This window comes from Ochotona curzoniae, unplaced genomic scaffold (genome assembly GCF_017591425.1).
Source record: "Ochotona curzoniae isolate NIBS_2020 unplaced genomic scaffold, NIBS_Ocur_1.0 contig_3819, whole genome shotgun sequence".
In the NCBI taxonomy this organism is placed as follows: Eukaryota; Metazoa; Chordata; class Mammalia; order Lagomorpha; family Ochotonidae; genus Ochotona; species Ochotona curzoniae.
The window spans coordinates 59,256,986-59,272,720 of record NW_024466004.1 but is presented as its reverse complement, the minus strand read 5'-3'; the positions used below and the strand labels follow the sequence as shown (position 1 = coordinate 59,272,720).

General features: G+C 43.6%; 1 protein-coding gene across 1 annotated transcript; it reads right to left on the bottom strand.

Annotated features, from left to right (window-relative positions):
- Positions 1–214: 214 nt before the first annotated feature.
- CCN6 (cellular communication network factor 6) lies at positions 215–15,401 on the bottom strand. Its single transcript, XM_040983140.1, has 5 exons — positions 15,354–15,401; positions 9,844–10,141; positions 5,311–5,553; positions 1,791–1,984; positions 215–496 (listed from the first exon to the last, which is right to left on the bottom strand). Exons 1-5 carry the CDS (start codon positions 15,399–15,401, stop codon positions 215–217), a joined length of 1,065 nt encoding a protein of 354 aa, XP_040839074.1.
- Between the last annotated feature and the right edge of the window lie 334 nt (positions 15,402–15,735).

Below are 15,735 nucleotides of genomic sequence, written 5' to 3'. Positions count from 1 at the left end.
TGCCCAGTGTCTCCACATTAAATAATTATATTTTAGAATTAAGAGGTAACTATTAAAGATTTCAAGCTCTTCATATATGTTAAAATAAACTTCAAGAATTTCTGGTGCCTTAAATACAGTGATAGAACAATAGGTGGGTAGGTCAGCTACCCTTTTAATTCTAGTTATTTTACTACGTAACATGATTGCCCTAAATTTCCTTCCTTTTATACTTCTATAGAATCCTGAGCTCAGAAAATACATCCCCAGGTTCTCTACAGTTTCTCTGACACACACAAGATGTAATCCACAACATCTCCCACTTAAATGACCCTTCATTTGGGCACTCAAATTGAATAGTTATCATTTTAGACTTATTAGGGATGCAGCATCTTTTATCCAAACATATTCCACAAAAAATGGGTTTGTAGCTCCGCGTGCTAGAGCATCCAGAAAAAACAAATTTTTCAGCTTTGGAGAGTTGGAATGTAGGTTGACAGGTCTTTCCTTTGGGAATCTGAAAGAAAAAAAAAAAAGCTTTTTAAATTTGACTACAATAGTTTAGAAAAATTAGAACATTTTATAGTATAAACATACAGATGTAGGTCTCCCGGACAATCATTGTTGCGATTGTCACTCCCAGGGCCCTCCACTCTGATTTTTAAATCTCCCATAACCGAAGAGCTGTCTCTTCCTGCTGCCGTAGCACAGGACCCCCTTCTCAGTGTTGCTCATCTGTCTTGTACCCAGTCCTGCAGTGGAAATTTCTGTACTTTAAGAGCCATGTTTCATCAACCAATTATTTACAAATTCCTAAACACAAGTCAGACAGCTCTGGGTGGATGGATAGATGAATCTCTGAATCCCCTTAAAACCGAGTTGTCAGTTTGCCAACATAATAGGGAATTACTTGGGGATGAGAATTATTTTGTAGCATTTTAAAAGATTCAGTGCTGAGACAGTCACTTTGCCAGGTTATTAGAAGGAGGGACAAGCCCTCATGATACCAGGCCATCTTAGGATAATGTGTTATGATGATCCTTTGGCAGGTGTTCCATCCAAGAGCAGAACATTCCGTAAGTGATGCAGTCCCTCTCCAAGTTAGTGTCATAACTAAGACTGGAACCTAACTACTCTGATGTGTATATCTGTTTTCATAACTGTAATATGTCCAAAATCTTTTATCCATTGGTTTAATTATATACAGTTGATATTTGAGAAATAAAAAGGAAAAGGTCCTGTTTTTATAATGTACCTGGAGGAGAACAACAAATCAGGCTCATCAAGATCCCGTGAACTAGAGGCTCCAAGAGCAGTAGGTTAACACAGCCACTCTGCTTGGTAAAATTTGCCCTACAGAACTTCATTAAATTAATGTTTCCCACTTAGTATAACTTCAGGAATTAGAACAAAGTTATTTTTTTACAGATAGATTTATCTTCCATCTGCCGGTTCACTCCCCAGTTGGCCACAGTGGTCAGGGCTAGACCAGGCTCAAAGCTCAGAGCCAGGTGCTTCATCTGAGTCTCCCAGGTGGGTGGCAGGGCCCAAACACCTGAGTCATCTTCTGCTTTTCCCAAGACGTTAACAAGAAGCTAGATCAGAAGTGAGTGGCCATGACTGGAATCGGCATCCATATGGGAAGCCAGTGGGGCAGCTTTACCCACTATGCATGAAAGGCTCAAAGAAGTGATTTTATAAAAACCAAACATGATCCTTCCCTCCAAAACACAACATGTGTACACACGCAGACACACGCTTCAAGAACTTTGTAGTGCATTATAATGAAATGACATATAGTTAGACTTTACCTTTATGGTTTGTAATGTGTTTCTGCCACAAGGCCGAATATAACACAATCTTCTCTCTTTTTTCATTTCACAATTGCTGTTTTCGTTGGTTACCCTATTAGATATTCCCATCCCACATGTTCTGGAGCAAGGAGTCCACTTTGTCGCTTGCACAAGACATTTTCGTTTCCAAGAAAGTGGGAGGTTCTTATAAGCTAAATGCAGGGGAAGAGTACATTTGTGTTTATAGATAATTTTGATCAAATTACCTTTTAATCAAGTATTACAGTCCAGTTTCTCAGGAGGAATTAAAATACCTTTGAAAAACTAAGTGAGCTTCATTATATTCATCTTGGTGCTTAGCCCCTCCTCTGATTATAAGCTTATGTTCTGATCAATGTCTGTCTTCTCTCTGATTCTGCTTCATTCCTGATATTATTCCAACCAGACAGTGAAATCAACACTAGCAGGATTAGGAAATTGGGAGATATTGATCATAACAGTATGATCTTAATATCAAGTGTCACGATATGTTAAAATCTGAAACACAACAATTATATTTCAGAATTAAATTATCAATGAACAGCATTCATTTTTTTAAAAAATCAAATCTAGAAAATTGGCTAGTAAGTTGGATATTACACTACATTCAAATATTTAATCATAGTGTAAGTGTACAGCTCATTGATTCGGTTCTCTCTGTAATTGGATCCACACTACTTTCTCTATTGGGTAACTATTCCAAACCACTACAAGAAAACACAGGAGTGAATGGATCTAGAAGGACAAATGAGCAGGTGGATTGATGGAGCCATTGCGGTATTCATTGCTTACAAGAAATGGGAAGGGAAGTGGGTAAATAATTCTTCCATCTCCATGTGTGTGCATTGGGAGATTCCCATTATACACAGGAATAAGTCAGGCCCTTAGTTCATTCTAAGCAAAACTACATATTGATTTTATTTATCCAGGTATTCCTTAAGATTTTTGTGAACCTTGAAATGGATGTGTTAGGATTAAAGTAATTAGAGTCTGCACTTGAGCATAACAAATTTCTGGCTCTGTCACTTCAAAGTATCAATCTTAAACTCAAAAAGACCAAGAAAAAGCCTTCTTGATAGGAAATGCTAATCAACTCTGAAGTATATGCTGTTTTAGAAGAAAAATGATAGCATGAGACTACTTCCAGTGTTCCTACAGGAGCATCTTGCAATTGCAGAGAGAACTGAGGGAGAGGAAGCAGAAACATGAAGATACCTGGAAGGTAGACAACAGTGTAAAGATCTCAGTGCAGGAAGCAGGTTAGAGACCTGACACACATCTGCAATAAATAAAGGTAGGTTAGATCACCGCGTTGCCAGTCACCATCCCTAACGCGAAACCAAGAGCTGCCGCTCAGGGTAATGTGCTCAATTTCCATTAAAAAGCAGGAAAACTAGAGATTTTTTTTTTTTTTTTTTAAGGAAAAGCTTAGGGTTTGGTAAGCATTATGAAAAGCATGAAGGTGTTATATCATTCTGTGCTACATACTGTCCCAGCCATAGCCCACATGTATTAATTACTATTACAAATAAATCTCAAAATATGTTTCTGTCATTGAAGCCACATTCCTCTATAGCTCCTAAATACACTGTCACAATTAAGCAGAGAAGAGACAGGAGACTGAGCATACACTTCTCTGAAACAAATCCAGGTCTAAATCTCCAGCTCAGAGGGCACTGGGAGATTCTCACTTCTTTTAGCAGTAAGAAGCCACAGAGAAGGACCATCCGATTCCTAACCAGGCTCCAAGAGAATCCACTAAAACTGCTGTAAGTCCACAAACATGAAACTCATCCCAGGAGCCTGACTATGGAAAGTTACTGCTGTAACACGGTCTCCCCAAGAAAATCCACACATGGGTACTGCCTTGCATGCAGTCACTAAGAATCAATGGCAAAAACTAACTGTTCCTTTATATTTTAAAAGAACAAGTTGGCTTATAATTTCAGAGGTTTCGGAGCATTCATTATGCCATGCTGTTAGTTAAGTAACTATGCTTAATAAATGCACTATAGCCTGGCTTTTAAAAAAACTTTTTTTCTGTTAAATTAAGTGGCACAATGGGGTCCTGTTCTGGAATTTTTAAATACATAGAACTCGTTTCTCTATCGATAGCTGCTTTTATTAAAGATCTAAATAATGAAAATAAACTTGAGAGCTCCTAGCATGTACAGATGGCTTGTATTTCCATGACAATGTCACTAAGCCCTAAATTTCAACCAAAAGGCATTCTTGATTTCTGCTTAAGAACACGGATGGGAACAGTACTTTGTTTCTTTGAAGTCCTTCTCCTGTGCTTCACTTGCGTGTTTATGAAACACTCCTGTCCTCAGAATACCCTGGTACTTAACTAAGATGCTTACAGCAGACCAGAATTCAAGGTGCAGGAATAGATTTAAGCTAACTGCAAGAAGCCAGGTCCTTGAGATCATAACTAATGAATCCTGATGAATTTTGCTGACCACGTGCACACATGAGCCGTGTGCTTCCAAAGTCTGTGCGTGCGTGTGGCATATAGGGAGAGGAATGTTTGGAGAACAGGAGTGGAATTGTTAAACTTCAATTTCAGAATGAATAAAAGTTTCATCAGTTTTATAGTTCTAGGAATAATGAAAATTTGAAGACATGCCAACCCTCAAATTTCTGCTTATACTGTACAGAAAATGTGCTTTTGAAATTTTGGGACCTTCCTATACTTATAAAACTGTATCATGGTAAATAATAAACATATTTGAATAATTTAAAAAAAGAAAGTTTGGGAAACAGGATGATGAAGATTCTTGCCCTTAATAGAATAACTCCGGTACAACTGTTTCCAGGGTATGCATAAACAAAATTTAGTGAATTTTTCCTGAAAAGAGGTTAGCAATAGCTGAGGTATACTGTTTTAACAGTTTCCTGAACAACTAAAGTTTTTAAAAACTGAAATACACGGGCCCGGTGGTGTGGCCTAGTGGCTAAAGTCCTCTCCTTGAACATGCCTCGGGATTCCATATGGGTGCCAGTTCTAATCCTGGCTGCTCCACTTTCCACCCAGCTCCCTGCTTGTGGCCTGGGAAAGCAGTCAAGGACAGCCCAAAGCCTTGGGACCCTGCACCCGTGTGGGAGACCTGGAAGAAGGTCCTGGCTCCTGGCTTTGGATCAGCATAGCATCGGCCATCACGCTCACTTGGAGAGTGAACCATCAATCAGCAAACAGAAGATCTTCCTCTCTGTCTCTCCTCCTCTCTGTATATCTGACTTTCCAATAAATAAATAAATAAATCTTTAAAAAAAAAAACTGAAATACTGCACTGGAAAAAAATCTAATGCATTATCATGTTTCCTTTTCATATACTTAGTCTAGGCCTGCCTCAAGCAGACAGAAAATGGTGGAACACTCAAGCTCAATCTCCCTCTGAGCCTTGAGCAATAAATATTCACAGAGTAACTGGATTTTTAAAACATGGAAGTAAACCACCAGAAGTTGTGTAAGAAAGATAGCTGCACTTGTGAGCACCTGGCATGGTTGCGTAGCTTGCTGAGAGCTCCTGCTGTAAGGATCTCAGGCCACAGCGGGACCGGTCGGACTCCTTTCCACCGGCGGCTCCAGAGCAGAGTTGGTTAGCCAACTGTGGGATGAATAGAGGAGTGCATCCGATGGCCCCACTCACACACAGGCAGCTAAACAGGGGGTTGGGCTGAAATACTTGGCCATTCCGATAATGGACCCTGTTCAGCTCACATCCCACAGCTACAAGGTCTGAAAAGGAGAAAAAAACAAAATCACCAAGGAAGTCACAATTTGCAATGATGATCCAGTTTCCCATAAGAACCCACAGAAGAGATAGCTGTATATCTCTGTGTAAAATACAGTCATGAATGTCTTAGGCCCCATTTGGAATCTCCTTCCCAGGAGAGCCGTGGGCACCCAAGGTCACTTCTAAGGAAGAGAACATAAAAGGCCCCATTCTGGGATAATTTTCTGTTTTTAAATAAGTAGCTGATACTCCACCAGTTAGGTGGGGATTATCCCTCTGAAAGATGAACCCTGATGGGACTGAGGTCTCCCCAGATGGCTGACAGTAGGGTAGGGGACATTCCTAGGGAGATGGGGTTTAAGCAAATGTCTGAAGAAACCATGAAGCATTTAACTCCCGTCATGCAGAGTAAGGCAGTTCTTTTGTTTATTGAAGTCTTTGCAGGAAACTTTCACTCTCTCGGTGGGGAGTTCTTCCCTTCTGGCTCAGCGTCCTCCAAACATGGTCCACCCACCACTTGGCAGCAGCTCACGTGTTTTCAGGCCATCAGCATGCTTAGAATTCCTCCCAAACTACAAATAGCTACTCTGGAGGTGTTTGCACTGGCAGCACAAAGCAACAGTGGTTAGAACAGCTGGGCCTTCACATGGAACAAACCAAACAAGCAGTCATTGCGTTTTTCCTTGCCGTGCAGTTGTATATTTTAAAAAGTTTTGAAGCTGGTTTTGCCTAAGGGTGTCCTGGATAATAGAGGAAATGCTATTAATTCTGTTAAATCAGGCAAGAGCATACTGTCTCATACTCAGTATGACAAAACAAGAAGGACATGTAGAACATTCTAGAGGCTGTCTGGAAGGAAAGTACCTGTGCTGTTTCTAAGCTATGAATCAAACTAGCCTCTTTGTAAGCAGGTCTTTCACTTGAAAAAGATGGCAGATCAACTGCGGTTGTTCAGACATTGGCCTTCAGAAGACATTGCCCTGCAAAGCAGGGGAGACTATCACATCCAACAACTGACAATATTTGTTGCCACTGGTAGAATTCAAGCTTTCAAATAAATAACTGAGTTTGGGGAGCTTGTATCCACCACCGAGATGTCTGTAACTAACCAACACATACAACTTGGTGATAGAAGTGATATTAATTTATGTGATCTTAAAAATAAAACTAAATACATCAATATCTGAGCATCTATGTAATATAAATATTTTCCAAATAATCAGTACATAAAATTACAAGATTATATGCATCTATGCATTTCAAATGAATTTTTGGATGGATTTATATGTCCTAATGTCACAGCACCAAAAATTCATTGATGGGATTTTAAATTCCATGATGCAGCTAATTTTAAAGCACTATCACTTCTCATGTTTTAATATAAAAAGTATATTCACAAATATCTGAAAAGCCAGTGAAAATAATTATTTGTTTTCCAGTTACATACCTGTGAGAAATCAGATTATCTTTAGCTGCACTATTTCAACCAGAAAAATACACACAGTGACAGGCTGAGCAGAAGCAGGTAAGGGAATTCAGCTGCCTTCCACTAAACTAGATATCAGAGAGATGAACAAAAATGTCAACTTTTCTCACTAAATGTCTCTTTGCTTTAGGAAGTAAGTTTTTCCATAAAAATTACATTCTTGTTCATTTGAGAGTTGGTTATTCTAAAATATTTTAAAATATTCAATAAGCTATTGAATAACAATAGATAAAACCCACATAAACAAAAGCTATTTAGTTCCTCATTAATTTAAAGGGATTCTCAGACCAGAAAAAAAAATTAGGACAAGCATTGTGGCTTACTACATTAATCTGCTGATTGGGACACTGAAATCCCGTACTGGAGCAAGTGAGAGTTCCAGCTGTAGTGTTTCCAGTCCAGCTTCATGGCAATGCACCTGGGAAGGCGGTGGAGGATGCCCTAAGTTTGTGGGCCCCTGCACCCAAATGAGAGACCCAGATCGAGTTCCTGGCTCCTGGCTTCAGCGTGATCCACTCTTGGCTTTTACAGGCATTTAGGGAATGAACCCACAGATGGAAGCTCTTTCTCCTTGTCTCTCAATCTGTTACTCTACTGTCAAATAATCAGTCTCTTTAAAAAGACAGAAAGGAAAAATTTTTGTAGATCAAGGATCAGCAAATCCTTAAAGAGCTGCATGAAAATGTCTTTGCAGAACATAATTGAGCTTGCTCAAACCACTAAATGCCCTTGGAAAGAAACTGCAGGATTTTGTAAGTGAATGGACTGTGTTCCAATAAAATGTTACTATCTATTAATATTTAAGGAGACTATGAGCTGGATGTGGCCTCCAACCCCAGCTTGTGACCCCAGGTATAGATGACCCCCATCCCGATCTTTAAGGCAGGTATCATTAAAAGTCTCATCATATTTTGTATGGAATTACTTCTGGAAAGATGTGTCCGATACAGTGGACTTGGGTTCTGGGAGGCCAATGTCTTTTTGTCCCTATTGTGTCCCCCTCTTGTCAACCACCATTTCTGTGAGGTTGATGAAGTGACTTGCGCAATTTAGGAGAAAAGGGTGTGCTGAATGGAAGAGTCATTGTTGGGTCACATTTTCCCATCCACTGAATTCTCCCATGAAATAAATGTGTTTGAAAGCCTATGGCATACAAGAGGTTGTGCTAAGAGTGTAGATCATTACTTCGTGAGCTCTTCCCAGCAGCTCTACAGGCTAGGAACCACAGGTCATGTGAATGAGGCTCTGGAAGATTAAATGAGTTGATGCATGCCACCCAGTGGAGCAATCAGGATTCGAACTCAGATCCCACATTCTTAACCTGTACAGCATGGCACCAACAGGCAGTAAGAGGCCCAACAAGCAGCTTTACACACTCAGTCCAACTACACTCACTCTTATCCAAGCAGCCTTACACAGTCCTGTTACAAAGATTCACTCTTGTCCCATGCTCACAAGGGAATTGCTGGCGAAAATTCACATCCCCACTTAAGAATTTTCCATGGAAGAGCTAAACTGCCTTGCAGACACAAGTCCTTTTCTTCTAGGAATTTTGCTTTTTATCTTTTCATTTAAATTTATACCTTGAGTTATTGCCCATGTGGTATAGGTTTAGATGAGTCAGTCACCAGAAGCTGGAAATCCATGAAGTCTAGAATCAGATTGTGATTTGGGTGACCCTGTTTTGTTCTGTTTTGGTTGTTTATTGTTGTTTGGTGTTGTGTGTGTATTTCTAATACATAAACAAGCACACAAATTCAATGCATAATTTAGACAGCTGGGCTTCAAGGAGTGCTTCTGACTGCAGGATAAATATTCTGATATGTTTAAGCAAGATTGTTTCACTGTTACAGAAAAGGATGTCTTTAGATTGCTTTTGACAGACCTGAAAGTGTCCCTGTATGTCACTTTCAGAACTTGGGCTCTATGGACATCGTTTATTTTCTTTTATAAAAAGCAAGCAACTGGGGGCCCGGCACAAAGGCGTAGTGGTTAAAGTACTTGCCTTGAACATGCCGGGATCCAATATGGGCATTGGTTCTAATCCTGACAGCCCTGTTTCCCATTCAGCTCCCTGCTTGTAGCCTGGGAAAGCAGGCGAGGACGACCCAAAGCATTGGGATTCTGCACCGCGTGGGAGACCAGGAAGAGGCTCCTGGCTTCGGATTGGCTCAGTTCCAGCCATTGTGGTTGCTTGGGGAGTGAACCATCGGACAGAAGATCTTCCTCTCTGTCTCTCCTCCTCTGTATATCTGTCTTTCCAATTAAAAAAAAAAAAAGTAAGTACCTGATGGGCCTAGGGCAATGACTCAGTGGTTCAATGCCCCTCTTATACCCACTGAGATTCCATATGGCTGCCAGTTCATGTCCCAGCTGCTCCAGTTCCCTTCCAACTCCCTGCTTGTGGCATGAGAAAGCAGTAGAGGAAGGCCCAAAGCCTTGGCACACTGCACTCATGTGGGAAACCCAGAGGAAGCTCCTGGCTCCTGGTTTCAGATCACCTCAGCTCTGGCTGTTGAGGCCACTTGAGGTGTGAACCAACGGACAGAAGATCTTTTTGTATCTCCTGTCTGTATATCTGCCTTTCCAATAAAAAAAAAGCAAGTACCTGAAAACATCATTACAAGACCATATCAATTAAAACAATAAGTTTTTGAGCATATGGTATCCAATAGAAGTGAGCCAGTCCCACTGGAACATTAAAGTACAACCCACTTCCTGTTTAGCCAACCTACGCAAACTGCAAACCATCAGATGTAGAAGACACCTGTGTGGCCTTTGTCAACAGGCCCAGACAGACACTTACGTGCACACACTCCGGTCTCGTACCTAGGTCTGTCAGCCGAGTAGTCACAGTACAGCCCCTTGTGCGGGTCACACACATCCACTTCAGTGCAGATGTCCCCCGGTTGCTTGGCACAGGTTTTGCAGCACCCGCAGCCATCCCTCACCAAGCTCACTCCGGGAGGGCAGCTGGGCCTCGGAGCTGGGCATTTGCATGGCCAGTGACAAAACTGCTTCCGCTGATGCACCTCGACTGCTTCTCCAGGTGTGCCTCCAAGTGCCATGTCTGCTGGCCCAACACCCTGGGCCCAGCAGCAGGACTGCATGTGATAAAAAAAAGCAAGGTTAGAATGGATTCTTGAGTGAATTCCAGGGCAAGTCCCCTAAATAGATAGAATGTAGATTGGGGAGTTACAATAAATCTCAGGATTTGACACAATTGCTCCCTCCAACACGTTCACTCAGCTTCTAGGACTCGGCTCTCTCTCCCATAAACTTTGCAGGATCTTGTTAACACTGCATTCCTCTTAGATCTAGGCTTATTGGTGTTTCCTACCCTTAGCAGATTCCTGTCCCTCTGCACAGGCTCATGATTATGTCAACCACCACCTTGCCTTCAGTTTCCATCCTAGACAACCTCAAAACCAAATTTCCAACCGGGACTTCTCCACTGAGCTCCATCCACATAGCTGGCTGCCTCCTGTACATCACCACCCTCAATGTCTCATCGGGAACAGATCCAAAGCTCGTCATCACTCAGCCCCAACAGCTTTTTCCAAGTTGGGGGCCAGGAAGCCAGGAGTCTCTCAGGTTATCTTCCTCACCCTCTCCATCCACAGCCATTCAGTAACATCCTGTTGATTCTACTGTCTTTGCATCGCTAGCTCTCGTCATTCCTCCCCACTGTACTACTCTAAGCACTGGTGTGATTATTTCCTGCCAGGTCTCTCCCTTATGAGAATGGATTCTTAATGGCCTCTACAACACAACCACTGGAGGGATCTCCTTAGAGAACACGTTTCAGGACAGCTGTTTGGCACACTGTTATAAGACATGGCTTGGGACGTTCACAGCCCATACTGAAGCACCTAAATTCAAATCTTGATGCTGTTCCCAAATCCAGCTTCCAGCTAGATTGAACCTTGAGAAGCAGCTGATGATGGATGGCTTAAGTACTTGGGTCCCTGTCACCCATATGGGGACCTAGATAAAGTTTCAGGTTCCTGACTTCAGCCTGACTCAATCTTCACTGTTTGGGACATTTGTGGAAAGAATTAGCAGGTGGAAGATTCTCTCTCTCTCTCTCTTTCCTTCCCTCCCTCCACTCATACCTGCTTCTCATTCCTTCCCTTTTTTTCTCCCCCGTCCCTTTGAAATAAATGAAATAAATAAAACAGTTATCACTTTTAAAAATAAAGGAACAATGCAATGCATCCGGTTGATGTATTCCTCTCCATAAAGCCTATCAGTGCCCCCTGGTGTCCACAATGTGTTTGGACTTTTGTACTTTCCCTTGCTAATTGCTGTGCCTCTGCAGGTTCTCCTTCCACACCGTCTCATTTATGAGACACTCCATCCTGGGGTTCTCCACTTTTATTTTTCCCAAGTTGCTCCCTAACGAAGAGTCCACATTTCAAACTTCCCTCCTGAGGACACCTGCTTCTCCTTCTATTCTTGAAGCATTTCCAGATTATCTCTGAGGTCAAAAGGTAACACTGTTGAAATCTGACAGCAAAAAATAAAGCTGTCAGAGGGAAGTATCGCATTCAGGAGCTGGTGTTTTGGAGTTCTGGAGTACAGGGTAAGACTGCCACTGGTGATGCCCGCATCCCATGTGGACGCCGGTTCAAGTCCCTGCTGCTCCATTTCCCATCCAGCTCCCTGCTAGTGGATCTGAGAAAGCTGCACCTGCACACATGTGGGAGATCCAGAGGAGGCGCCTGGCTTCTGCCTGCCTCAGCCAGGTCACTGCAGCCATTTGGGAAGTGACCTAGCAGATGAAGGATCTCTCTCGCTCTTTTTCTCTCTTCCCCTCCTTCTCTTCCTCCTCCCCCCCCCATATAATTCTTCCTTCTAAATAAATAAATCTCTTAAAAGAAATGAGAGAGGAGAGGTACCCAGAAAGAGTGCTGAAAGAAAAACAAGCAAAAATGTGTCAATCTAGAATTCTATAAACAGTGAACTCTCTGTACGGATGAAGGTGAGCTGGAAACCATTACGCTTAGTGAAGAAGGTCAGACCCAAAAGACAAATACAAGATGTTCTCTCTGATGTAAGACAGCCAATATGCAAAGTAAATGCACACACACACACACACACACACACACACACACACGGCTCTATCTATATATGTGAACTGCACAAGGGGAGCCAGCACATGGGACAGTGAAGGTACTGTGCAGCACGCATGTCCACTCCCAAATAAAAGTAGGGATCTCAGTGAAACTTTCAAATACACCTCTGTATTATAATACTGGGTTTTCTTCCGTATCATGATGCATTTAAATATTATAAAGTCAAACTTGTAGCTTGTACTAAGGGACTACTGTGATAACAGTGGGGAAAATGGCAGGATGGAACAATGGGGAAGGAGAAAGGAGAGGTAGAAAATGAACATCTGCACTTACAAAACTGTATCATGGAAAACTAAAATTGTTTTAAAAAAAGAATGAAAGTGAAGTGAGACTTGCAATGTGGCATAGCCAGTTAATCCTCACTTTGATGCTCTGGCATCCCATATGAGTGCTGGTTGTAGTTCTGCCTGCTCCAATCTAGCTCCATGCTTGTGACCTGGGAAAGCAACAGAGGATGGCTCAAGGCACTGAGACTCTGTTCACACATAGGAGACCCAGAGGAAGCTCCTGGCTTCTACCAGCTGAGCCCTGGTCGTTGTGGCCATCTAGGGAGTGAACCAGTGGGTAGCGGATGTCTCTCTGTGCCATTTTTGTCTCTCTTGGTCTCTCTGCAACTCTTTCAACTTAAATAAATCTTTTTTTCAAGATTTAATTTATTGGAAAGGACGATTTACAGAGAGAAGGAGAGACAGAGAGGAAGATCTTCCATCTGCTGATTCACTCCCCAAGTGGCCGCAACAGCCATTGCTGAGCAAATCTGAAGTCAGGAGCCAGAAGGTTCTTCCAGGTCTCCCATGCAGATACAGGTTCCCAAGGCTTTGGACCGTCCTCCACTGCTTTCCCAGGCCACAAGCAGGGATCTTGATGGAAAGTGGAGCAGCCAGGATGCAAACCAGTGCCTATATGGGATCCCTGTGGTTGCAAGACAAAGTTTTAGCCACTAAGTTATTGCACCAGGCCCAACTTAAATCAATCTTTAAAAAATAAATAAATAAATAAATAAAAGGTGAAATAAAAGGTCTTTGCAGACAAACAGAAGCTGAGAGAATGTGTTACTACCAGAGCTGCTTCCCACGAAACACTCAGGACAGTCCAATAGAAACTCAGGCAGCAAACAGGCCCAGAAATCACACAAATGTGGTGAATACAACGAAGGAGGGATCTTCAAAAGTTCGCAGAAAAGGTGTGTTATGAAAAAGCTCATAAATTTTGAATTTTTCTTGCCATTCTTCATATTTTGATGGTTTTCAAAAGTCAAGTCTCTAAACAAGAGGACCATGTGAACGGTGCAACAGGAAGAATGAGCATTTGGATGGCTGTTCTGAGCTTCCCTATCGCTCTGTGGCTAACTGGCTTTCATTTGACCTTTGAAGCAGTCCCAGCCCTCCCCTTTCAAACGGGACTCGCAGGGACAGGCTCGAGGCACAGCAGCTAGGATGCACCTGGGACACCAACATCCCCTGTTGCTATTCCCACGTAAGTCCTGGTACTACCCCCCACCCGGCTTTCTGCTACTACACATGTTGGTAGGCAGCAAGCTGCGGCTCAACTGCTTGGGTCCCTGTCATCTACATGGGAAACCCAAGTAGAATTCTAGGCTCCTGGCTTTGACCTACCCCAAGACTGGCTGTTGTAGGCATTTTGAAAGTAAACCAGCAGAGGGCAGATCTTTCTTTCTCCCTTTGCCTTTCAAATACATAGAAATTCTCAAATGGAACTAACAATCCCCACCGTTGAGTTGAGTGTTGAAATAATGACGAACCTGCTTGGCACACGGCAGACACTCAACAAACAGGATGTATTATTATTATTAGACTCCTCAAAAAGTTACAGAAGAGAAAAACACAACATAGTGCTTTTTTACTGTTGTATGTAGGACACCTCTGTGTGTGTGTATGTGTGTGTGTGTGTGTGTGTGTGTGAATTCAGCCCTCTTGCTTCCAGAACTTTAGCTGTTACTCAGAACATGCAACAGCTCAGAATCCTTCATGGAGACAGGCCTTTTCTCAGAAAGGTGGATGGGGACAGGCAAGGCCCAGTGCCACCTGCCCTTGCACATCACAACAGACCCACACGACCCATATCCCTGACACTCCAGTCCTTCAAGGGTGGTAAATCTACCCACAGCAGAGCAATTCCACTTCATGACTTCTGAGCCACATGCTTAACCTACTGCCAGCCACAAGCACCCAGGAAGCCACAGGTGTTTCTATGCCCTCTGACTTTCCAGAAGATCTCAGCTGTGCCCACTGGGCCAGCTGTCACCTCCGCCATGTATTTGCTTCCATAATGAGGTGCCCTGCTTTCACCTTACATGGAGTTGTACTCAGCAATAACTTGATCAACGTTCAATCCAACTGCTTTTCTGTCTGCAGCTGGAACTATTTCAAAACTTGCAGGGACTGCCTCCCTTTGGGGCAAAGTGAGAAAAAACACTTGAACCATGCAGAGACAAAGGCCGCTTTGGGAAAGATCCAAGTCGTCTGCCTCTCTCCCCACCATCATCTCTCAAACAAAAAAGGTTTCACAAGACCATGCTCGGGAAATATGTGTTCTGGAAATTTCCTTGCAAGCAGAGCAGACTGAACTGAATACAAGCTATTAAAACACATTTTGTGGGCTCGGCGCGGTGGCGCAGTGGTTAAGGTCCTCCCCTTGCACGCCCGGGATCCCATATGGGCGCCGATTCTAATCCCGGCAGCCCCGCTTCCCATCCAGCTCCCTGCCTGCGCCCCGGGAAAGCAGTCGAGGACAGCCCAAAGTTTTGGGACCCTGCACCCGCATGGGAGACCTGGAAGAGGCTCCTGGCTTCGGATCGGCATAGCATCGGCCGTTGCGCTCACACACACACACATTTTGTAAGGGGCTCCTTGCAAAGAAGGCCAGCAGAGGCCTGGCCTCTCCACCCCCGCCCCCATGACAGACCCCGCCCGCCAGGCCCGGAGGTGTGCAGGTCTCGGATTAGAGAAGTGGCAAAGCTTGGAGTCTGTGCAAACACGGAAGGTTGGCTTATTTCTTGCCTGAAGCTGATGTACTTAAACAAGACTTGATCTAGAGGGGGAAAAAATGGTTCCTTATTTCTCTCTCCAAACATCTGCACACGGAACGCATCCCCGCTGCTTCCCTTTATTTTTGGCTCGGGAGCACTCGGTGTCCGGAGTAAGGAGAAGGGACTTACCTGTGCCAGCTCACTGAGCAGGACAGAGGTGTAGAGCAGCGCCTGCATGGTGGGGGGGAGCCTGCCGCGGTGTGCGCGGAGATGCAGCAACACCCGCGCAGGCCCCAGGGCGCACAAAGCTGCCGCTGTCTCCCCGGCCACCCCCCACGCCTCCGCCTCCGCAGAACACACGCGGCCGCAGCACTAGCCTGCACACTGAGCTTTCTTTTTCCAACGATCAGGCTTAATAGCCTGTTGACTTTCATGAGGCTTTTCTGGAAAATCCTCCTTTTGGCAGTGCTTGGCAGTGAGCGCGTCTTGTGCATCCGGAGAGGGTGCCTGTGGTCTCTCCAGAACCCGCCCTCAGCGCAGTGAAGCTGCAAACCCCAGCCTTGCCCGCGGC

Coding starts and splice junctions, on each gene's coding strand:
- CCN6 (XM_040983140.1), bottom strand. CDS start 15,401: ATGCAGGCGCTGCTCTACACCTCTGTCCTGCTCAGTGAGCTGGCACAG. Junction 5,554..9,843: donor CGAGACCGGAGTGTGTGCAC/GTAAGTGTCTGT, acceptor TCTCCTTTTCAG/ACCTTGTAGCTGTGGGATGT. Junction 497..1,790: donor ACACATTACAAACCATAAAG/GTAAAGTCTAAC, acceptor TTTTTCTTTCAG/ATTCCCAAAGGAAAGACCTG.